Source organism: Brachycentrus maculatus, unplaced genomic scaffold (assembly GCF_059751285.1).
Source record: "Brachycentrus maculatus isolate JH-2025_06_01 unplaced genomic scaffold, ASM5975128v1 h1tg000420l, whole genome shotgun sequence".
Lineage (NCBI taxonomy): Eukaryota > Metazoa > Arthropoda > Insecta > Trichoptera > Brachycentridae > Brachycentrus > Brachycentrus maculatus.
In genome coordinates, this window is record NW_028281168.1 from 115,214 (window position 1) to 142,052 (window position 26,839).

The 26,839-nt window shown below is 34.7% G+C and overlaps 1 protein-coding gene across 1 annotated transcript in view; it reads right to left on the reverse strand.

The window, feature by feature from the left end:
• LOC148302713 (uncharacterized) overlaps positions 1–25,334 on the reverse strand; it is a 50,000-nt gene extending 24,666 nt beyond the window's left edge. The window contains exon 1 of the mRNA XM_088271146.1: positions 25,068–25,334. Within this exon, the coding sequence (XP_088127272.1) occupies positions 25,068–25,284 (217 nt within the window). The 5' untranslated portion in view covers positions 25,285–25,334. The remainder of the gene's footprint in view (positions 1–25,067) is intronic.
• Positions 25,335–26,839: the final 1,505 nt, after the last annotated feature.

A 26,839-nucleotide genomic window follows, 5' to 3' on the forward strand; every position in this document is an offset into this window, starting at 1 on the left:
TGACGGTCGTCAGCCCCGTAAATGCCTTCCATATTCTTCTTCATCTTTGATAAGATGTCAAAAATTAACTGAATCTCACATGTTCATTAAGCGATCACTCAAACCAGCCTATCCCAGATCGTAATCCCTATAAATACCTAGACTTCAATTTTCTTCATCATCTACTATATGTTGAGATGTCGAAACAGCCAATAAAGAGAACCGTTTCATTTATAATTTTCATAGCTTTTTTGAAAATGCAGTTTCGTAAGTTGGCAATAAATTTCGCCACAGGAAATATTTGCAATTATCTTAATGTTTGTAATACCATAGATTGAAATGTAAAGACACGTATCTAAAATAAATTACTGTCTATAAAGTTATAATAGATTATATATAAATAAAATCGTGCTCTCAATACAAAAAAACCTTTATAAAAAATATATTTAATATCATACATTACTTAAAATCATGGTTTTTGAAAGAGATGAATGTAGATCTGAGTGTGAAATATTGGTAAATGGGGAGATTTTGGAACAGGTAAATGATTTCATATATTTGGGTAGTATGTTTTCTAGGGATGGAAAGATTGATAAAGACATAGAAAGGAGAGTGAATGCTGGGAACAGAGTGAATGGGGCACTAAAATCAGTTTTAGCAAATAAAAATCTATCAGCGGAAGCTAAACTGGCAGTACACAATGGAGTTCTGGTTCCAACCCTTATGTATGGAAGCGAAGCATGGAGTTGGCAAAAGAAGGATGAAAGCAGACTGAATGCAGTCGAAATGCGATCCCTCATACGAATGTGTGGCAAAACGATGTTTGATAGATGTTCGAATGATGAAATAAGGAAAGAATGTAAGGTTGAGATAAGCATTATTGATAAAATTAAGAAAGGTGTATTGAGATGGTTTGGACATGTGGAGCGTATGAGTGAAGAAAGAACGGTTAAACAAATTTATGGAGCGAATGTAGTTGGAAAAAGGAAGTTGTAGAGGAAAACTTGGCACAATCAGGTATGTCAAATACTTGAAAGCGGCCGGGTCAGGAGTCGTAATAATCGTCGGGTATGTATGAGGAGATGCATGAATGTAGAAGAGGCAAAAAATGTTTGCAAAGACAGAGTGGTGTGGCGTTCGATTCTCTCTGCCTACCCCTGCGGGGAAGCGGCGTGATGGTTAGTTAGTTAGTTAGTTACATTACTTAAATTCACTCAAATTAAATTAATTTCTCAATAAAATTATATCAAATCATGGTTATCAACTCCTGCCTTGTTTTATATATAACATAACAATTTGTATAGCCTCCCACCAGTCTGATGATGTCGGTAACGACGAAACCCGGTCGCTGGTCAAATAAAAATAAAGCGGAAAAGCTAAAAATATTGGTTTTAATCTAATAATATAATAAAAATGCAATTCCATCACGAAGTGTCAGTGGATAATACAAATCTATTATCCATACCATATTTTTCTCACCCCACTTTATCTACAACGTTCTTTGCTTTGACGGGTGAGTGAAATTACAAATTAGTTGTAACGTAATCAATTTTTTTGGTCAATATTATTCAATATATATCTGTCCGCCTCCGTAGTGTAATGGTCAGCACGCTCGGCTACCGTTCTGGAGGTCCCGGGTTCGATTCCCAAGGGGGGTAAAATAAATATAAGTGATTTTTTCACTGTAATATTTATTCAATATTACCATGGACTGGTACCTGAAGCGGAGGGCTGATCACCTTTCCTTCATGTGTAAACGATTTAGATAACACTGCGTTAATATGACACAGTGCCCTATGCACCATTGGGGTGCGGATAAGGGTTTTTATTATTATTATTATATTATTTATACCTTATAAGTATTTTTTAACCTATAAATAATAATAATAAACCCTTATCCGCACCCCAATGGTGCATAGGGCACTGCGCCATATAAACGCAGTGTTATCTTGATCGTTTACACATGAAGGAAAGGTGATCAGCCCTCCGCTTTTAACCTATTCTAAATTTATTTCGATTTTTCATGATATACAGTGGATTTGTACTAGGATAATCTGAAAATTACGTGCATATTGACGTCTTTTTGATATGAAATTAATTTGAATGTAACGCGAGTCTTAAAGCGTCGAAATTCGGGGCGTTTGTGTTCTTAGGTAAGAAAATAATTTTTAATTTATGTTTTACTTGATAAATACCAGTATTTATTAAAATCTTATATGACACGTGTTTCGATACAATCGGTATAATTTTCAAATGCCGTATAATGATGCCCGCCTCCGTGGTACTGGTGATTTTACGCTTTAGTATTTATTAGGTATTATTTTTTGACATCTCATCAAAGATGAAGAAGAATATGGAAATCTGGGCATTTACGGGGCTGGCGACCGTCATAGGCTGGTTTAAGTGATCACTTTACACACGTGTAACATTCACCAATTCTACCCATTATTGACAACCACACTAATCAAATTCTTGGAAGTTCTGTATATATGAACCAATTTAGAAACCTTGTTCTTGAATCACTAGAACTTCACTAGAGACATCTATTGGTGAGATGTAAAGAAGCTTTTTATAAAGCAGAAACTCTTATATTAGTATGTGAGGTCCGAATCCTGGATTATAATCACACACATGAGAAACGCCAGAAATACCATTTTCATTTTTATTATTTAAGTTTAGTATTTATTATTTATTACCCTGAACAGGTCCCTGAAGCGCAGGGGAATAAATAAATACAAGGTTCAACCATCTCTACAATGACATCCGTTATTTCCGCAGGTGTTGAAGAAGAGGAAGAAATAGACAACCTTGGAAAGGTTGCTCAAGAAGCCAGCTGTCAAGAAGCAAATGATGGAGCAAGAGGATTTGACCCTGCAAGCCTCAGTAGACTCTCCTAAATTTGAGTCTGACTAAAAAAAACGTGAGTAACTTTTTTATGTTAGAATACCAAATTTTTTGCTACAGAATGATTTTTTTCGTGTATTGTTTATAGAAAAACGTGTTTCATATAACGAATTTGCTCTTAGAACGAATTAAGTACGTTGTACGAGGCATCACTGTACATATTATTTTATTATTTAGTTTCTTATTTTAATTTTAAATGATAACCTATAAACATTATTTTAAATTCTGCTTTATCAACATTAGGATTTTTTTAAATAAATTTTATTTAAAGTGGTTTGGACATATGGATCGAATTGACAACGCGATAATTTAAACATTATTTAAATAACAAATCCAACACACTCATATGATAAATGGTATATATATATATAAAAAAAATACTATCGCGCCGCTTCCCCGTAGAGTTAATAGAGACAAAAGACCGCCACATAAATCTTTTCAAACAAACAATTTTCGTCTCTTCCACATTTATGTATCTCCTTATACACATCCGCTTATTGTTCCGACTCCACTTTAATTATTTGAAATACTTGACCACGGCAAGTTTTCATCGGTCTTCCTCTGCTTTAATACTAATATTAATTCAGATAATTCCTTCAATGATGTTATAATCGAGTTCCACTGTACAACGTTTAAATGGGCACCTAGTATAATGTCCCGTTTTCATTAGCTGAAAAAGCAAACAGCTATATCTAGCTTAGTTATTTTTTCTTTTAAATACCAAATTATCATTTCAATTCTCTCCTACTTGCTCTGGTGACTTTATTAATTTATTACGCTATTGCATACCAGGTCTACGTAAAAAATCTCCAGTAATAAATCCGCCAACGTCCAAAATCAGGAACATTTTGTTACTGATTCTTTTTTTTGTGAACTTTTGGGACCATCTTGTGTAGAAATATTTTATTTATAATATTTTTTTTAAATATATTAATCTTTGACATCTCATCAAAGATGAAGAAGAATACGGAAGTCTGGGCATTCTTTTCATCTCACCAATAAATGTCTGTAGTGAAGTTCTAATGATGTTCCAACCCTTATGTATGGAAGCGAAGCATGGAGTTGGCAGAAGAAGGATGAAAGCAGACTGAATGCAGTCGAAATGCGATCCCTCAGACGAATGTGTGGCAAAACGATGTTTGATAGATGTTCGAATGATGAAATAAGGAAAGAATGTAAGGCTGAGATAAGCATTATCGATAAAATTAAGAAAGGTGTGTTGAGATGGTTTGGACATGTGGAGCGTATGAGTGAAGAAAGAACGGTTAAACAAATTTATGAGGCGAATGTAGTTGGAAAAAGAAGCAGAGGACGACCGAGGAAAACTTGGCACAATCAGGTATGTCAAATATTTTAAAGCGGCCGGGTCAGGAGTCGTAATAATCGTCGGGTATGTATGAGGAGATGCATGAATGTAGAAGAGGCAAAGAATGTTTGCAAGGACAGAGTGGTGTGGCGTTCGATTCTCTCTGCCTACCCCTGCGGGGAAGCGGCGTGATGGTTAGTTAGTTAGTTAGTTTTAAGTTCTAATGATTCAAGAACAACGTTACGAAATTGGTTCATTGTCGCTCACATCTTTCAACAACGTCATAAATCAAAAATCGTCAATTTTCAGTTTTTTACTAAGCAGAAACTCTTATATTAGTATGTGATGTCCGAATCCTGGATTATAATCACACACATGAGAAACGCCAAAAAATACCATTTTCATTTTTATTATTTAAGCTTATAATTTGACCAGACAATTTATTTACAACATTTTGAGTGTGTCCAAATACTTGTTCACAAAATCTGGATTATCTCCAATTACACGAGTTATTTTCATATTATTTTTTGACATCTCATCAAAGATGAAGAAGAATATGGAAGTCTGGGCATTTACGGGGCTGACAACCGTCATAGGCTGGTTTAACTGATCACTTTACATACGTGTAACATTCACCAATTCTACCCATTATTGACATTATTATTATTTTATTTATATTCGTTAATTTTTAAGTATTGACTGTCGTTAGAAAATTACGTTTTTTTATATGGCAACCTCTTACGATATTATTAAGGAAATACGCTGTTTGGTTATTGAACTGTTTCAAGATATTGTAAGGAAAATACGCTTATTGCTTCGTTATTGAACTCTGTTAAGGATACAGTAAACAAAACAGATTTGCATTTAAACGATTTTTTGTGTAATATTGAAAATGTAACTTTTCGGTGAGGATCTACACATTTAATGACTAGAAGCACATGCTTATTACTAGCAAAAAAGCATGCTTTTATTGATCAATTTATACTATGATCAATTTACGTTTTTAATTTACAGTACCATGTGTGTACAGCATGGCCTCGATATTACGAACTAATTTCGGGGGGAGGGGGTGTTCGTTAAAGCCGAAAGTCCGTTATATAATAATATAAAAAAATAAAACCCTTATCCGCACCCCAAAGGTGCATAGGGCACTGTGTCATATAAACGCAGTGTTATCTTGATCGTTTTACACATGAAGGAAAGGTGATCAGCCCTCCGCTTCAGGTACCAGTCCAGGGTAATATTGAATAAATATGACAGTGAAAAAATCACTTATGTTTATTTTACCCTCCTTGGGAATCGAACCCGGGACCTCCAGAACGGTAGCCGAGCGTGCTGACCATTACACTACGGAGGCGGACAAGCCTCTGCCCGTTATATAAAAATATGTTTAATTTTTTTTTTAAATATGAACAATGCAGAACAGATTTGCATTTAGAGAATTTATTTGTGCACCTCCGTAATGTGTAATGGTCAACACGCTCGGCTACCGTTCAGGCTCGATTCCCAGGGGGGATCAAATAAATATAAGTGATTTTTTCACTGTAATATTTATTCAATATTACCCTGCAGCGGAGGCCTGATCACCTTTCCTTCATGTGTAAACGATCAAGATAACACTGTATTTATATGAAGCAGTGCCCTATGCACCATTGGGGTGCGGATAAGGGTTTTATGATTTATTATTATTTGTGCAATGTTGAAGACTTCAACGCCTCAGTCGGAAGTCAAACAACTGATCAAGAATGTATCGGAAAGTTTGGTTTAGGAAATATGAATGAAAGAGGAGAAAAAATGATAGAATTTCGCAAGCAGTCTGAGATGATCGTCACCAACACAATGTACGAAGTCCCCAAGAGAAGGAGGTACACGTGGAAGGCCCCCGGAGACACGATGAGATATCAAATTGATTACATTCTAGTAAAGAAAAAATATAGAAATCAAATACGATCTAGTCACTCATACCCTGGAAATCAAATAGATAGTGATCACACTCTAGTCAAAGCGGTATGCAATATTAGATTTAAGAAAATAATCATGGCCAAGAAAAAGCACTGGTGTTTGGAAAAATTAAAAGATATAAAATTAGTAAAAGACTTCCAATCAACTCTAGTAAAGATTAATAATGAGATAGAACCAACTTCTTGGGAGACAATGAAAAAAAACATCAATGCAGCATGTGACCAAAGTATTGGGAAAAACGTCCTAGAACCCAGGAAACCATGGATGAATCAACAAATACTAGAATTAATCAAGGAAAGAAACAAACTAAGGAGTAAAGATTATGTCAAATACAAACGGATCAAAAATCAAATTACAGACCAATGTCGCAATGCAAAAAATGAATGGTTACGTGAAAACTGTAAAGAAATCGAAAGCCTACTACACAAAAATAATATCGATAAAGCATATAACAGAGTTAAAAGCCTAGAATATACACCTAAAACAAAGAGCAATATTGTTAAAGACAAAAACGGAAACCTATTATTTGAAAATGAAAAGGTAGCTGAGCGATGGAAGGAATATCTAGAAGATCTGTACTGTGGAAATGATATCGAAGACGAAAGGATTTATTTGGAACCAGAAGAAGAAGTAGATCCCGATTACAAGGGACCACCCTTGACAAGGGCTGAATTCGATTTTGCAGTGAAGGCCTTAACGGATAGAAAAACAACTGGGATAGATGATATACCTGCTGAGGTTTTAAAGAATATAGACGAACGGACGAAGACAGCACTATATAACATCATAAGTGAGTGCTATGAAAAGGGAAAATTGCCCAACGACTTCGTAAAGAGTAAGTCTATAACAATACCTAAAAAAGGAAATGCAGCAGACTGCAACAACTATAGAACCATAACACTTCTATCCCACGCATCCAAAGTGCTCCTGAACACTATAAAGGGCAGGTTGAAAAAGAAAGTGGAGGAACAGCTTGGAGAGGATCAGTTTGGTTTTAGAAGTGGAGTGGGAACACGAGAGGCAATTTTGGCACTGAGACAGATACTGGAAAGACGACTGGATGTGAATCTTATAACATACACGACCTTTATAGACTTAGAGAAGGCTTTTGATAGAGTGGATTGGTACCTCTTGTTTAAAGTCATGAAGAAAAGAGAAATTGATTGGAAGGACAGAAGAACCATCCTCAAATTGTACAAGGACCAATCCACTCTCATAGATATTAATGGTTCCTCAAAAGAAGCCAAGATAAGAAAAGGTGTGAGACAGGGTTGTCCGCTGTCACCCTATCTATTCAATTTGTTCATAGAGGAGGCCATTGAAGAGTTGAAGGAAAAAACAAATGGAGTAAAAATAAACGGTCAACAAATACATTGTATAAGATTCGCTGATGACATCGCCCTGATAGCAGAGGACGAGAGTGACATGAACCACATGTTAAACACTCTCTCTAATGCTCTGGATAAGTTCCATTTGAAAATTAATGCCGCCAAAACAAAATCAATGATCGTTGAAAAAGAGCAATCTGACCTCCATCCAACAATACTTCTCGGAAATAGAGTAATTCAACAGTTGGATCAATTCTGTTATCTGGGTAGCACGCTAACATATAACAATAAATGTACCCTAGACATAAAAAAGAGGATAACGCTAGCCAAGCAAACTTTTATGAAAAAGTACAGCCTCCTATCAAACAAACATTTAAAAATTGAAGTAAGAAAAGGATTCATAAAGGCTTTTGTTTGGAGTGTTTTGTTGTATGGGTGTGAAACCTGGACCATCCAAAAGTACGAAAAAGACCGGCTTGAAGCATTTGAGATGTGGGTTTGGAAGAAGATGACCAAAACATCATGGGTCGTAAGGAAGTCCAACGAAAAGGTGTTGCAGGACGTAAAAGAAAGAAGAGAGCTTATAAATGATATTTTGAAGAGGAAGGCCAAGCTAATAGGGCACTCAATTAGACATAGCACCTTTCTTAGCAACATCTTCGAAGGAAGAATCTTGGGAAAACGAACAAGAGGCCGCCCAAGAACTTCATACTTCCAGGATTTGAAGCGGCTCATGGACGTCTCCTCCTATTCGCAGCTCAAGAGGATGGCGACTGACAGAGACAAGTGGCTGACACAACAAGGCGCTGCCTTTAGAAGATGATGATGAATGTTGAAAATGTAACTTTTTGATGAGGACCTCCACAAATCGCTCACTCCTTTCAAGAACGTCATAAATCAAAAAAGTTGATTTTTCAGGAGAATGTTTTTAAAGTTTAAAAATATAACACAATGTATTAAAAATCAATATCAAGCCACTTATTGAACTTTTTACTGTGCAACAGATCTTTTTAGGTAAAACCTTAAGGTTTTTTCTCCATTTGAAAAATATTTAGTTTATTTCAAAAAATATTTCAACAATACCTTTTCTTCAAAATGCAAAAACAACACGTTCTGCTCTGTAGCGGGTAAATATTAAGTTTAAAATATGTCTCTTTTGCTGGGATATAGTACATTTTCTGGGCATTCCGAAAACTTGCACAAATGAAAATTGACGATTTTTGATTTATGACGTTCTTGAAAGGAGTGAGCTTTATATTGCAGGTGTATTATTTGATTTGTGTGGGCGTGAGCCGGAAATATTATCGTATAATACGAGTTTGTGCGGTAGCGCCGTAACCAAATCGCCCTGAATACATATAGGAATCGAGGCCACGTGGGAAAAGTGAATTTTTTGCATGTATTCTCCAAGTTCTCGGCTCTCATGGCGCCGGAAAGTAGGGCTCCAAATTAACTGTTAATCCGGCAGCCGAATCGACTGTAATTTTTCGTTAATTTTGTTAAATAAATGGGGTAATCACACATGTATAACAATAACGTCTCACATTTTAAGAATTAGTTAAAATAATGAGGTGTTTTGTATTATTTTTTGACATCTCATCAAAGATGAAGAAGAATACGGAAGTCTGGGCGTTATTTTCATCTCACCGATAAATGTCTGTAGTGAAGTTCTAATGATTCAAGAACAACGTTACGAAATTGGTTCATTATCGCTCACTCCTTTCAACAACGTCATAAATCAAAAATCGACAATTTTCAGTTCATTTCAGAATGCCCAGAAAATGTAGTATATCCCAGCAAAAGAGGCATATTTTTATCTTAATATTTACCCGCTACAGGGCAGAAAGTGCTGTTTTTGCATTTTTAAGAAAATGTATTGTTTAATTATTTTTTTAAATATTCTAAATATTTTTCAAATGGAAAAAAAAGTTCGGGTTTTACTTAAAAAAGTATGTTGCACAGTAAAAAGTTCAATAAGTGGCTTGATATTTATTTAATACATTGTGTTATATTTTTAAACTTTAAAAACGTTCTCCTGAAAAATTAAGTTTTTTTATTTATGACGCTCTTGAAAGGAGTGAGCGATATATAAAGAACTTCCAAAATTTGAGCAGCGTGGTTGTCAATAATGGGTAGAATTGGTGAATGTTACACGTGTGGTAAAGTGATCACTTTAACCAGCCTATGACGGTCGTCAGCCCCGTAAATCCCCACATGTACATATTCTTCTTCATCTTTCAGTATTTGTTTATCAAAAGAAGTATAATTTACTGAATAACGATATTTGAAATTCTTAATAAATTATCTTCCCTTCCCTTCACAGATTGACTCTTCTATGGGATAGTTTATACTGAAAATTATACATTTCTCCTTTCAACAACGTCATATATCAAAAAACTTGATTTTTCAGGAGATCGTTTTTGAAGTTTAAGAATATAATGAAATGTTTTAAAAATAAATATCAAGCCACTTATTGAACTTTTTACTGTGCAACAGATCTTTTTAGGTAAAACTTGAAGGTTTTTTTCCATTTGAAAAATATTTAGTATATTTAAAAAAATAATAAAACAATACCTTTTCTTAAAAATTCAAAAACATCACTTTCTGCCCTGTAGCGGGTAAATATTAAGTTTGAAATATGCCGCTTTTGCTGGGATATAGTACATTTTATGGGCATTCTGATAACATGCACAACTGAAAATTGACGATTTTTGATATATGACGCTGTTGAAAGGAGTGAGCGATATTACAAATGAGTACTTTCATCGACGTTCATACACGTTTGCACTAGACTCTGTCGCCATACTTTCCTATTTGGTGTCATAACTGATATTCTAACTCATACGAACGCAATTCAGAACAAATAACGGACTTATTCTAAAATTAATAATAATTACGTACAGGGTGGCACAGTGAGTTTTAATAGTTTTTACAGTCTAAATGCATTTATAAATTTGTGTTTGATTTGTAAAACTCCATTTTAATTTGTATATATTTAAATGCGATCCCTCAGACGAATGTGCGGCAAAACGTTGTTTGATAGATGTTCGAATGATGAAATAAGGAAGGAATGCAAGGCTGTGATAAGCATTATCGATAAAATTAAAAAAAGGGTGTTGCGATGGTTTGGACATGTGGAACGTATGAGTGAGGAAAACCCTGTTAAACAAATTTATGAGGTGAATGTAGTTGGAAAAAGAAGCAGAGGAAGACTGAGGAAAACTTGGCTCAATCAGGTATGTCAAATACTTGGTTAGTGGTTAGTGTTGCGGACTCTTAAGTCAGAGTTTCTCGGTTCGAACCCACTCTACCACAATTTGATACCTATTTCTAATAATGAGCCGCTTAACTCACAGAAATATTATGAAATTGTAATCTTTGTGTAAATAATAAAAACACAAATATTTCTCTTTAAAAAAAACAGGGGTACATAAATAAATAATCTGATTTATTTTATAAATATTAATCGAAAATAGTAAAAACAGTTTTTTTTTCAAAAATTTACTAAGACAGTAATTGACACCTGGTCGTGTCAAAAGTCTTACTAACCGGAGGTCATGTATGACTGGATGTATGAATGTAAGAAACTCCTTACGTATACATTTAAATTTTAAATTTTACTTGTTAAATATAATAACCCCCATCGTAGTGTAATGGTCAGCACGCTCGGCTACCGTACTGGAGGTCCCAGGTTCGATTCCCACGGGTGGGTCAAATGAATTTACGTGATTTTTTTACTGTAATATTTATACAATATTACCCTGGATTAGAACCTGAAGCGGAGTGCTGATTACCTTTCCTTCATGTGTGAACGATCAAAATAACACTGCGTTTATATGACGCAGTGCCCTATGCACTATCGGGTGCGGATAAGGGTTTGAAGGATGATTAAGAAATAAATGAAATTCTATTTTTTTTTTCAAACGGTGTTTGATTTGATTGTGACGTTGAATGAATTGAATCACGAGTCACAAAAGATTTCAAGCACATGTGGTTTTTACCAAGTAAGTTTCAAATAAAATATAGGTTATTTACTTTGGTCTTGACCATTTATAAAATATTGCTTCATAAATGGTCAATAGGTTAGTATGACATCTCCAAATACGTTTTCTTTACAAAATAATAGCGTATTTTTGTAAGAAAATACGCTCTAAATATTTCGAAACATAATACATCATACGTATGTATTGTCATCTTAAGCTTAAAATACAATAAAACATAGAGAAAAACATGTTTTTGTCTTTATTTTTGTAAATATATGTAATTGTCATAGTTTTTTGTTGCATTTTAAAATAAATAGCTTCAAAATCTTTGAGGGATTTCTCCAATACGGTGCGACGTAAGTTTACTTATATATTTTTTTAAATATAACTTTGTTTTAAAATCACCATAAATACTTTATTATATATTTTGGATATTAAAAGCATTGATAACTTTGTATTATGGTTAAAAAACACTTTATTAAAACTTAATTATAATGTCTACCGGTTTCGAAGCTAACCGCTTCTTTTTCAAGACTGATTAATACTAAAACACTATCTACTTTACAAAATTTAAAATATTTTGGCAAAAGAGCTCGGGTTTATTTTTTTTGATAAGTAGCCACAATCAAAAGTGATCAGGGATGTTGAGTGATTGGAAACATATTTAATAACGGACTTTTAGAAAAATCGTTGACTTGTGTATTTTTTTACAACATTTTGAGTGTGTCCAAATACTTATTCACAAAATCTGGATTATCTCCAATTACAGGAGTTATTTTCATATTATTTTTGACACCTCATCAAAGATGAAGAAGAATATGAAAGTCTGGGCGTTTACGGGGCTGACGACCGTGATAGGCTGGTTTAAGTGATCACTTTACACACGTGTAACATTCACCAATTCTACCCATTATTGACAACCACACTGCTCAAATTCTTGGAAGTTCTATATATATGAACCAATTTAGAAACATTGTTCTTGAATCAATAGAACTTCACTAGAGGCATCAATTGGTGACATGTAAAGAAGCTTTTTTATTAAGCAGAAACTCTTATATTAGTATGTGAGGTCCGAATCCTGGATTATAATCACACACATGAGAAAACATCACCAATAGATGTCTCTAGTGAAGTTCTAGTGATTCAAGAACAATGTTTCTAAATTGGTTCATATATATAGAACTTCCAAGAATTTGAGCAGTGTGGTTGTCAATAATGGGTAGAATTGGTGAATGTTACACGCGTGTAAAGTGATCACTTAAACCAGCCTATGACGGTCATAAGCCCCGTAAATGCCCAGACTTCCATATTCTTCTTCATCTTTGATGAGATGTCAAAAATAATATTTGTATTTTTTAGTTGCCAATTATTTTTAGTTGCTTTATTAATTTCTAATATTTTTAAGTTATCTAATTTAAATCCTCTGTTTCATGTGTGTAATATACATAGACCTTTGTTATTATCAAATGTGTGATTATTTTCTATTAGGTGATTGGCAAATTCAGGATAATAATTATTATGCAGACATCTCGTTTGCTCTCTTTAATTCCTATAAATTACAGCATCAAATTAGGATTTAGTTTGTGGTAAGGGAATGTAATTAATTATTATTATTATTAGTATAAAACCCTTATCCGCACCCCAATGGTGCATAGGGCACTGTGTCTTATAAACGCAGTGTTATCATGATCGTTTTTACTTATGAAGGAAAGGTGATCAGCCCTCCGCTTCAGGTGCCAGTCCAGGATAATATTGAATAAATATTAGTGTGAAAAAATCACTTATATTTATTTGACCCCCCCTGGGAATCGAACCCGGGACCTCCAGAACGATAGCCGAGCGTGCTGACCATTACACTACGGAGGCGGACATGTAATTATTTATGAGTATTTTAATGTTTTTAATGTTTTAGAATTTAATTAACCCTGATGGTGACAAGGTTCTTGTCGAAACCGGTAGGTTAATAATAAAAAGAAGTGGTTAAAACAAAGTTGTTTAATTTTATAAAGTTTATAAAACGTGTCACAAAGTTTCCGCGAAAAACATTCAAGAAATAAAAACAAAAATGTCAAATTATCAAGTTTTATCAGTCATCCTACCTATTTATCACTCAATATTATGTACTACTACTATTAATACCATCACGCCGTTTCCCCGCAGGGGTAGGAAGAGAGGATGGAACGCCACACTCTTCTGTCCTGACATACACTCCTCGCCTCCTTCACATCCATACATCTAGTCATACATGCCCTCCGATTACGCAGACTTTTGACACCGCCAGATTTTAGGTTCTGATTGATCTGATCGTGCCGAGTCTTTTTCGGTCGTCCTCGTTCTGTTTTCCTTCTCACATTCGCCACATATATTTTCTTAGTCATTCTCTCATTATCAATTCGCTCCAATGTCCATACCACCGTAAAGAACTCTTCCTAATCTTTGCAATTATTCCTCGTTCAGCCTTACATTCCTTTCTTATATCTTCGTTTTTAATTCTGTCATACAATGATTTTCCACACATTCGTCTGAGGGAGCGCATTTCAGCAGCGTTCACTCTGCTTTCATCCTTTCTTTGCCAGTTCCATGTTTCGCTTCCATACATTCGTGTCGGTGCCAGCACGCCGTTGTGAACCGCTAGCTTGGCTGTAGGTGTGTGTATTTTTTTTTTATTTTTTTTTTATTTATTTCTTAAGTTAGCTTATATTAAAACTAATATAAAGTATTATATACATTTACATCATCTTTATATATTTACATTTCCTTACAGTAACTTAGACATTTATTTTTAAATTCTTTCAGACACTTTTCATTCTTCATACATTCAGGCATCTCATCATACATTTTTAAACCCTTATACATCAAGCAATTTTGCGACTCAGCTCTTTTCAATAATGGTAGTCTTATTTTATCCTTTTGTCTAGTAGCATATTCATGACAATTTTTGTTTAAGACAACTTTATCCTTAAAATATTTTGGTAATTTATCGTGAAAAAATTTATGTATAAATATCAACATATTAAATTTAAGTCTTCTTCTAACAGATAACCATTTTAGTTCATCTCTCATTTTTTTTACATTGCTATATTTATTTTTCTTAAGAACTATTCTCATCGCTTTATTTTGTATAATTTCAAGTTTATTTATGTATATATACTTATTTGTGTGTAGGTGTGTGTGTGCATGTTAAGGTATAGTAAAAGACAGCACAGTGGCTCATATTTGGAGGAAAGTGATAATTTGGGAATTAGTTATGGGCCTGATTCCCTCGAGTCAAGTGCTTCACGCTCCAGAAACGGAAATTACTATTCTTCGGACGACTGATTCGGTGCAACACTTGTATATACCGACAAGACACGAATACGGTCTGTGAAGTGCGTCATTTAGGGATATAGTGGACTTCTCATTTACGCGGAACATGGAACTGGCAAAGGAAGGATGAAAGCAGAGTGAATGCTGTTGAAATGCGCTCCCTCAGACGAATGTGTCGAAAATCATTGTATGACAGAATTAAAAACGACGATATAAGAAAGGAATGTAAGGCTGAACGAGGAATAATTGGAAAGATTAGAAAGAGCTCTTTGCGGTGGTATGGACATGTGGAGCGAATGGATAGCGAGAGAATGACTAAGAAAATATATGCGGCGAATGTGAGAGGGAAAACAGAACTTGGACGACCGAAAAAGACTTGGCACGATCAGATCAATCAGAACCTAAAATCTGGCGGTGTCAAAAGTCTGCGTAATCGGAGGGCATGTATGACTAGATGTATGGATGTGAAGGAGGCTAGGAGTGTATGTCAGGACAGAAGAGTGTGGCGTTCCATCCTCTCTGCCTACCCCTGCGGGGAAATGGCGTGATGGTAGTAGTAGTAGTAGTTTACGCGGTGGATACGTTACACGTTCCACATACACATCCACCGCGTAAAAAAGTATAGATATAATAAAAATATGGCGGATCGAATAGCAACGCAAATATGCTCCATAGAGCAAGAGCAGGGAGACAGTTGCTGGCTGACATCTGTTCGTGTCAAATAATAAAAATAATAATAATAAAACCCTTATCCGCACCCCAATGGTGCATAGGGCACTGCTTTATATAAACGCAGTGTTATCTTGATCGTTTACACATGAAGGAAAGGTGATCAGCCCCCCGCTTCAGGTACCAGTCCAGGGTATTATTGAATAAATATTAAAGTGAAAAAATTACTTATATTTATTTGACCCCCCCTGGGAATCGAACCCGGGACCTCCAGAACGGTAGCTGAGCATGCTGACCATTACGCTACGGAGGCGGACATAATACCGCGTAAAAAAGTAAAGATATAATAAAAATATGGTGGATCAAATAGCAACGCAAATGTGCTCCATAGAGCAAGAGCGGGGAGACAGTTGCTGACCGACATCTGTTCGTGTCAAATAATAATAATAATAATAATAAAACCCTTATCCACACCCCAATGGTGCATAGGGCACTGCTTTATATAAACGCAGTGTTATCTTGATCGTTTACACAGGAAAAAATGATCTTCGCTGGCTTAAGTGTCTAGAAAGAATTCAATGTAAATTGTAGTGAGAAAGTAAAACCCTTATCCGCACCCCAATGGTGCATAGGGCACTGCGTCTTATAAACGCAGTGTCATCGTTCACACATGAAGGGAAGGTGATCAACCCTCCGCTTCAGGTACCAGTCCAGGGTATTATTGAATAAATATCACAGTGAAAAAATAACTTATATTTATTTGACCCCCCCTAGGAATCGAACCCGGGACCTCCAGAACGGTAGCAGACCATTACACTACGGAAGCGGACATGTGAATTGTGCTGGATAAAATATTGTAAACACGACTAGTTTCGAGAACTCGGCTGTCCAAACTTAAAACACAGCAAGGGTCATTTTTTTGTAGTACGTTTTTTTTTTGCATTTTTGGGCTAAGTAGTATCAACTTCGTCCGAAAATGCAAAAAAAACGTACTACAAAAAAATGTATGTATTAATTTTAAATCAAACACAGATTTTTTGAGTCTACTACGTTGTATTTTATTAACAAAAACACTTAAAAAATTATATTGTGACAATTGTTTCGCCTTGTTAGGGCATTATCAAACGAATGTCATTCGTTTGATAACGTTTTTGTTAAAAAAATACAACTTAGTAGACTCGAAAAATCTATGTTTGATTTAAAATTAATACATAAATTAAAATAGAGTTCTACAAATTAAACGCCAAATCAATAAATAAACAAAAAATGTCCCTTACTGTGTTTTGAGTTTGGACAGCCGAACTACAGATGTTCTCATCTACACGTGAAAATATAATTAGATTGTATTTTCGGCTTTTGTTGGGAACATTTGTAGTTCTCAAAAATAGCACGTCATATAAATGGTATTGATAATCAACGTTGTGGAACGCAAAGATGATAAATTGAGATCGAGACCTTGTAGAACAGTGGAAGTGGAAAAATCAATTGGTTCCTGTTCAACCAAACTCGTGGAAATTCAATTTTATATATTTTGTATATTAAAAGCATTGATAACTTTGCGGTATAGTAATAAAACACTCTCCTCATCATACATTGTTTACTTTGTGTTCTACCATTTTTTCCAAGCACTTTTTTTACTTTGTGTAATAATACTTATTTGTGACGACCGGTTTCGAAAAATCATTCCGTCATCAGGTCATTAAAATTAAAATTAAATTATTACGATTTGACATTTGTATAAAAATAAAAATTTTGAAAGAGAGAAAGACAAAAAAAAACAATTAATTTTAGTTCATTTTAACGTATTTGAATACCTGATCCAACAAAAAATATAAATTTATTTATATTAACTTACTTACGATCACGCCGTTTTTCCGTAGGGGTAGGCAGAGAGTATAAAACGCCACACTACTTTGTCTTTGCAAACAATATTCGCCACTTCTACATTTATGCATAACCAGCGATTATTCCAACTCCTAACCTGACCGCACGCAAGTATTTGCAATACTTGATCTTGTCAAGTTTTCATCGGTCTTTTTCTGCTTCCATTTCTTACTATGTTCACCTCATGTTTTTTACTGTTTTCTTCACTCATTTTATTCACATGCCCAAACCATCTCAAACACACCTTTCTTAATTTTATCGATAGTGCTTATCTGAGCCTTGTATTCTCTCCTCATATTACCATTCAAACACCTGTCGTACATCATTTTACCGCACATCCGTCTGAGGGATCGCATTTGGTCTGTTTTCATCCTTCTTTTCCTATCTCAATCATATAAACGCAGAGTTATCTTGATCGTTAACACGTGAAGGAAAGGTGATCAGCCCTCCGCTCAGGTACCAGTTCAGGGTAATATTAAATAAATATTAGGATAGAAAAAACACTTGTATTTATTTTTACCCCCCTCTCCCCCAGGGAATTGAACCCGGGACCTCCAACAAGGTAGTTAAACACACTAACCATTACACCACGGAGGCGGACAAATAAATATAAGAGTGTAAAACACTAAAATGTATTTATTTTCACCCCTTCCCCCTGAGAATCGAACTAGGGACACTCCACTCCAGCATATATTACATATCAAAACATTATTTTTTTTATAAATTTTTTCTAAGTGGACTAAACCCAGATTTGTAAACGAAGGTTTGGAGTCACTCAAAATATTGTATTTTATTTATTTTTATTTTATTTTATGAAACTTCACGTACAATACTAGCGATATTGATCAAAATGTTTGATACCATATATAGTTGTTTGCAATCAGAGGGTAGATAGTACTTGAACATAAAAAAATTGCAAAAGATGATAATAAGGAGGGCAAAGGAAAAAAGGAGGAGGTAGAGGGAAAAACTAAGGGAGGAGGTTTGGTGGACAGTTAGGATTCTAATGATAAATAGTAATGTCTCAGACGTTTCTTAAAAGTTATAAGAGACGGTGCATTTCTTACATGGAGAATATTTTGAATAATCGACTAATATCACCGTTGCGTTATCGACACCACACGCTAATTCATAACATATAATTTGAGCGTTCGCAGAGACCACATAACTGTAACGCGCTGTACTAAATAGTCACTCTGCTTACGAACTGCGTCATAATTAATTATGTATACAAACTGTGGACTAGTATCGGATGCGTCAAGACTAGAGGTGCAAGCGAAAGTGTGTAAAAAAGTGTGTCTAACTGTTGTTAGACCCCGCCTGTCTGCACCTCAGCCCCCCAAAGCGATACGATAATTTCATTAATTGATTCGGCAGTCACTTTGTGGTCATTTCTATCCATTTTTAATCTAAGTTTTACTTACCTTATACCACTTTAAAAAAAAATCTATTGTGACACGTGTTTTGATGCATGCAGCATAATTTTTAACACAGTGACGGTGTTTTAAAATGGTGAGGAAAGTATCGAAACACGTGTCACAGTAGATTTTAAGAAAAAGTGGTATTTACCATGTAAAATTAAAATTAAAACAACTACTACTACTACTGCCATCACGCCGTTTCACCGCAGGGGTAGGCAGAGAGGATGGAACGCCACACTCTTCTCTCCTGACATACACTCCTCGCATCCATACATCTAGTCATACATGCCGTCCGATTACGCAGACTTTTGACACCGCCAGATTTTAGGTTCTGATTGATCTAATCGTGCCAAGTCCTTTTCGGTCGTCCACGTTTTGTTTTCCCTCTCACGTTCGCCACATATATTTTCTTAGTCATTCTCTCGTTATCCATGCAAATAACTCTTCCTAATCTTTTCAATTATTCCTCGTTCAGCCTTACATTCCTTTTTTATATCGTCGTATATTAAAAACAACAATAATTACATATTAAAAGTACTTTATTTTTAATATATTTTTGGTAAGCATTTTATTTATATTTATACCATGTATAGTTAACCTTTTTTTATTTCCGTTTTTTATTGAGTTGCGATAGTCTAAAACTGAAAATAGAAGTTGAATAGTAGTACATTTTAAAAAATACTTAAAAATACAATGGGCAATAATTAGCGATTTTTTATAACATTTCAAATTCTTATTATTTTTTGACATCTCATCAAAGATGAAGAAGAATATGGAAGTCTGGGCATTTACGGGGCTTACGACCGTCATAGGCTGGTTTAAGTGATCACTTTACACACGTGTAACATTCACCAATTCTACCCATTATTGACAACCACACTACTCAAATTCTTGGAAGTTCTATATATATGAACCAATTTAGAAACCTTGTTCATGAATCACTAAAACTTCACTAGAGACATCTATTGGTGAGATGTAAAGAAGCTTTTTATTAAGCAGAAACTCTTATATTAAATCACTTAAACCAGCCTATGACGGTCGTAAGCCCCGTAAATGCCCAGACTTCCATATTCTTCTGCATCTTTGATGAGATGTCAAAAAATAATATGAAAATAACTCCTGTAATTGGAGATAATCCAGATTTTGTGAACAAGTATTTGGACACACTCAAAATGTTACAAATTCTTATTGTAAATATTTACAGAATGCTTACCATCACGGCGCTTTCTGCAGGGATAGGCAGAGAGAATAGAGCTCCACACCACTCTGCCTTGCAAACATTTTTCACCTCTTCGACATTCATGCGTCTCCTTATACATACCTGTACATGTTTGTATAAGAAGATACATGAATGCAGATATGAAAGTAGACTGAATGCAGTTGAAATGAGATCACTCAGACGAATGTACGATAAATGTTTGAATGGTGAAATAAGGAAGGAAAGCAAGACCTAAATAAGCATAATCGATAAACTCAAGAAAGGTGTGTTGAGATGGTTTGGACATGTAGAACGAATGAGTGAGGTAAGAACGGTCAAACAAATATAAAAGTCCATTGTAGTTAGAAATGGAAGCAGAAAAAGATCGAGGAAAACTTGGCATGATCAAGTATGTCAAATACTTGGACGTGGTCAGGTCAGTAATCGGAATAATCGGCGGGTATATATGAGGCGGGTATATCCGCCACTGTAGTGTAATGGTCAGCACGCTCGGCTACCGTTCTGGAGGTCCCGGGTTCGATTCCCATAGGGGTCAAATAAAAATAAGTGTTTTTTTTCACTGTAATAATTATTCAATATTACTCTGGACTGGTACCTGAAGCGGAGGGCTGATCACCTTTCCTTCATGTGTTTACGATCAAGATAACACTGCGTTTATATGATGCAGTGCCCTATGCATCATTGGGATGCGGATAAGGGTTTGAATGAATGAAAATATATGAGGAGATGCATGAATGTTGAAGAGGCGAATAATGTTTTCAAAGACAGAGAGATTTCATCTCCACCTATCCCTGAAGGAAGCGGCACTATGGTTAGTCAGTTAATTAGAAAAATAAGAATATGTCACACTTTTCGGTCCATCCTGTTCTCGTATTAAGCATTTCTCTAGAGCAAACACTCTTTCTCTAAATGACACACGCTTAATTTGTTAAACTGATCGTAAAACAGTAGGAATTACATGAATACTGAGTTATATTACACATCTTCTTGCCCCGGATGTAATACAATAATTCAACCGGGATATTATACACCGTCTAGGAAAGTTTTAACTAATAACTGCTATTTTTTATTATTATTATTTAATATTAATATAATAATATAATTAAACCCTTATCCGCACCAAAATGGTGCATAGGGCACTGCGTCATATAACACAGTGTTATCTTGATCGTTTACACATGAAGGAAAGGTGATCAGCCCTCAGCTTCAGGTACCAGTCCAGGATAATATTGAATAAATATTACAGTAAAAAAATCAGTTATATTTATTTGAACCCCCCTGCGAATCGAACCCGGGGCCTTCAGAATGGTAGCCGAGCGTGCTGACCATTACACTACGGAGGCAGACAAATAATATTAGCTAAATTCCATTTAACCGCATTTTTTCGCCTTCGTAGTGTAATAATCAGCAGGCTCACCTACCGTTCTGGAGGTCCCGGGTTCGATTCCCAGGCGGGTCAAATAAATATAAGTAATTTTTTTACTAAAATATTAATTCAATATTACCCTGGACTGGTACCTGAAGCGGAAGGCTGATCACCTTTCCTTCACGTGTTAGCGATAAGATAACATTGTGTTTATATGATGCAGCGCCCTATGCACCATCGGGTGCGGATAAACGTTTGAATATGAAGAAGAAATTACGTTATTCATTGATTTGGAATTGATTTTGTGGAATGACATAATGATTTAAATATAAAATCAAAACCCTCGTATAAGACCACTTTTTGAGTTCATTAATGTAAACACGACTAGTTTCGAGAACATCTGTAGTTCTTGAAACCAGCCGTGATTACATTAATAAACTCAGGAAGTGGTCTTGGAAGTCTTTTATAACACAAATGTTTTATTTTTAAATTGAAATCTAAATTACGTATGTACATTATTAGGATATTTAAGGTGTTCTCATCTTCGGAATTAGAAAACGTCCAAGTTACTCTTTAATCTATCTGCGGCTTATGCAACACCGTTTATCATGTTCCTACGTAGGTTATATATAAACAAAAAAGTGTTTCACATACCAGGATTACATCAGGATCGAAAAGGTTATTGGAATGTGAACTGTGAGCACTTACATACTTATCTTCTAGTTTGAACAATAGATAATTCTTTAAACCATTATTTTCCTAGAATCAACTACCTTTTTTATCTTTAGACGTATCCATTAGATTATGTGCCGTTTTACATACTTTCTTAACGGATTTTACAAAAAAAAACATGCACTATGGGTGTTTTAAAACAATCTGAGTACATGTTGATCTTTAGTCCGACCTATGATTAATATTTTAACTCATATGATAAATATTTTCAGGATGTGTAAGAACAGCATGAAATCAAAGTAACTTTATTCATTAAGTGTCGGGTTCTGTTTCCGTGGTTAGTGTCGCAGACTCTTAAGTTAGAGTTTCTCGGTTCGAACCCACTCTCCCACAATTTGAAACCTATTTCTAATAATGAGCCGCTTAGACTCACAGAAATAGTATGAAATTGAAATATTTGTGCTTAATGAAATAGACATCAATAATGTTTCTTTTAACGTGACGTCTATTTGAGTATTTGATAAAGATAAAGAAAATTTCTGTTATTTGATAAAAACATGTTATGTAAGTTTATTATATAGTTATAATTTTATGTACATTACAGTTTTATGTACATTGTACAGTGAAAACCTGTAATTGGAATTTTATTTTTTAAATTTTATTATATAATGTTTTTTTTTGTAAATATTCTGTTGGTTTTACAATAGATAAATCAAATAAAAAATAAAAAAAAAGTTATTAATAAAAACAGAAATATTTCTTTTTTCATATTTTTTTATCTCTCTTTAGTCGGAATATAATATTCAACTCTCTAATTAGTAGCAAATTAGTAGGGACATGATCAGAACTATCGAATTTCCAGAGTTTAACGTATTTTTTTAAATTACAGGAAAATGGGAATACAACATGAATAATAATAATTTTAATTATAATGTTTAATAAAAAGTGCCCTTTGCATCATAAACTACGAAATACTTGATGTAACTAAACCCCAAAAAATGCATCGTTCAAGTTTCTCAAAAAACATATGTATGAAAAATAGTGTACTAAGATACCAACTATGGGTAAAGCGCGAAACCCAGTTATTTTTTTTTAACTTTTTTTTTACATTTATTATTTTTGAATGGTGCGTAGAGCCCAATTTAAAATAATTAGTTTGATGAATTTATCTGTCTTCATAATGTAGTGGTTAGCGCGCTAGGCTACAGTGCTGGAGGTCCCGGGTGCGATTCCCAGGTGGATCAAAACAAAATATTGTGATTTTTTTATTTATTATACCTGAATATTTACATTTAACATTTTGATTTCTCAACATAGATGAAGAATAATATGTATGATTGGGAATTTACAATACTTATGACCTGTCTGTCTAGTCTGGATTAGTGCTCACTTTACACAAGTGTAACATTCACCATGATTAACAACCACACTTCTCGATTTTTTGGAACTCATAAGTATACATAAATCTCATTTCGCTTTACGTTGGAGCTCACTGGAGTCATTTATGGTTGGTTTGAAAATATTTTACTAAGCAGATTTTATTCAGATGAAAATATGTTATTCAGATGTATGTAAGATCCTAAACTGATTATTTCACATACTGGGAGAAGCTTGAAAAAATGTTTTATTTTTATATGGAGCTTAGAATTAGACCAGTTATTTTAAGTGGTATTACACAAAGTGAACGATGAATGATAAGAAGAGTGTTATCGATTTGGTATGAATTCGTGGAATTACATAATTTAAATAGAACTATAAACGTTCTCAAAACTATGGTAGACGTGTTTACATTAATAAACTTAAAAGTGGTATAATACCACTGTTTTTCTTTTAAGCTTAGATCTTACTGTCATTTACACTGATATATAAAAACATGCGTGTAATTGAATGCAACCTTGTGTCGAAATTTCAAAGCAATCCGTGAAGAAGGTGTAAGATATTTTACCAAGTAACATTAACATGCATCAATTCATGCGTGTAATTGAATGCTACGTTGTGTCAAAATTTCAAGGCAATCCTTGGTTAACATTAGGACATTTTAGATTTTGCACAAACTCACATTTATATTTTCATTTTTGCAGATAGATAAAAACACTGCGTATTTGAATACGACGTTGTGTCAATATTTTTAAGAAATCGGTTATTAACTTGATAGTTTTGAGTAAGTATAAACCAAAAATTTTCTTTTTTTTTATTGTGTAAGATACATTCATCAAAAACGCGTCTGAATTCAATTGCAACGTTCAAAAAACGTTTTAAATTTCAAAGCATTCCGTGAATTACTTTGAGAGATTTAAATATTATTATTATTATTTTATTTTTTTGACATCTCATCAAAGATGAAGAAGAATATGGAAGTCTGGGCATTTACGGGGCTGACGACCGTCATAGGCTGGTTTAAGTGATCACTTACCAACACCACCAGCCTATGACGGTCGTCAGCCCCGTAAATGACCAGACTTCCATATTCTTCTTCATCTTTGATGAGATGTCAAAAAAAAATTATATGAAAATAACTCCTGTAATTGGAGATAATCCAGATTTTGTGAACAAGTATTTGGACACAATCAAAATGTTGTAGAGAGATTTAAAGTTTTGCACAAACGAACAAAAATATTTTAATTATATTCTTAATATTATTTATATTTAAAGCATTTACTTTGTATTTTGTTTAAATAAAAAGAAATATTTGTATTTCTATTATTTACACAAATATTTCAATTTCATACTATTTCTGTGAGCCTAAGCGGCTCATTAATAGAAATAGGTATCAAATTGTGGAAGAGTGGGTTCGAACCGAGAAACTCTGACTTAAGAGTCCGCGACACTAACCACGGGACCACAACCCGACATGATACAGTATTATAAAGTTTTCAACGTTCTACAAACTGACAAATAGTTTCAAATGTCATATTTATGTGGTTTTAAAAGCAAATTAATTCATGTTTAAGTTAATTAGCGGGTATTTTATTCAGCTTTAAATTATAGGGATCATTCAAACAGGGATTTTAAGAGTTAACGTTTTTTGCCAGTACACCGACGATATATAGATTGTCAATTTAAAATACCTCTAAACTGCATGGCCTTGTTATGTCTTCCTCTCGTTCCGGAACCAGCATCAGCAAACTCCACAAAATAATTGAAAATCACCAACAGCAATACCAGCTGGAAGCTCAATATTATGACACAACTAGATTTCTTGTAAACATTCCTGTTCTTCATGATATTCTCCTTTATGTTGCAACACTTTTCAGCTTCCGGTGAAAACCGGAAGCGCTTTGTCATTGCGCAGTTCGAATTCCGATCTATGACAGTCTTTTTCAAAGACGCCGTCATCTTTTTGACGACCCTACCCATCGCGGCACGTAAATTTGACGAAAAATTTACAAAATTATCTTTTCATTATTATTGATTTTTTTCAATATAAACCCGTTTGCTTTCTACCCTTAAAATCATTTTTGTGCAAACATTTTAACAGGGTATATTTGTATTATATTATTAAAATATAAACATCACTTCACTGCACTTTATAAAAATTTACAAATTAAATAAAATCACGTTCAAATACTTTAATTTTTAAATTGTTTTATGTATATTTTAAACTGTTATTAATCGAACTCGCTGTATCCGAAATTGACTGTTTTTTTTAGGTGACTATTCACATGGGTGTCGAGTTTTGAATTCGCGTATTATTTTGGAATTTTGATCTGAAATTGACTCGCGTTCTGTGCGCATGTGCGACGCCAAGAAATCTCTTCGACCGACTGACCAACATCGGTTTATCGGCCAAGTTTATGGCCTCGTCTCGACAGTGCTCAGCTATTTCTCCAGTAACAGTCACTTTGCAGAAAGCGACACACCATATCCACTGAATTTATTCAGTTGCCTAATTAATACCATGTCTCTTTTTCCTTTGTGCCGTTAAATCGTTCACCGGTTGTGTGGTTAGCGCGCTGCAAGGGACAGTAATACACGTACAGTGGAATTTCTTTACTTACCTCTTTCTCCGAGCATACTCACTTATCTCGTTACAGACCTGACATTGGTTTCACAATAGCCAAATTAGAGTATAATTTATTTTCTATTTTAAAAACATGAAATTGTAACATTTTGAGTGTGTCTAAATACTTGTTCATAAGTATTTAAACACACTCGAAATGTAGTAAATAAATTATCTGGTCAAATTATAAGCTTATTATTATATTATAAAACCATATCCGCTCCCTAGGTGGAGCATATAATAAAATAATAAATAATAAAACCCTTATCCGCACCCCAATGGTGCATAGGGTACTGCGTCATATAAACGCAGTGTTATCTTGATCGTTTACACATGAAGGAAAGGTGATCAGCCCTCCGTTTCAAGTACCAGTCCAGGGTAATATTGAATAAATATTACAGTGAAAAAATCACTCATATTTATTCTTACCCTCCCTGGGAATCGAACCCGGGTCCTCCAGAACGGTAGCCGAGCGTGCTGACCATTACACTACGGAGGTGGAGCATATGGAGTCCACAAACTGTCTCCAGGCTTTTCTGTCGGCTGCCAGCTCCCTTGCATCCTCCCAAGTCAGATCCGCGTCCCGAAGTTCTGACGAGAACTGCCGACGAGTTGTCAGCAGTGGTCGACCTGGACGGCGCGAACCTGATACCTTGTAAAGGAGGCAAGCTTGATGGCGGCTCTCGGGAGGCATGCGGAGTACATGGCCAAGCCAACTGAATCGCCTTTTCTTGGCGACAGTTGTGACCAAGATTATAAGCTTAAATAATAAAAATGAAAATGATATTTTATGGCGTTTCTCGTGTGTGTGATTATCATCCAGACCATTTATATAACGCC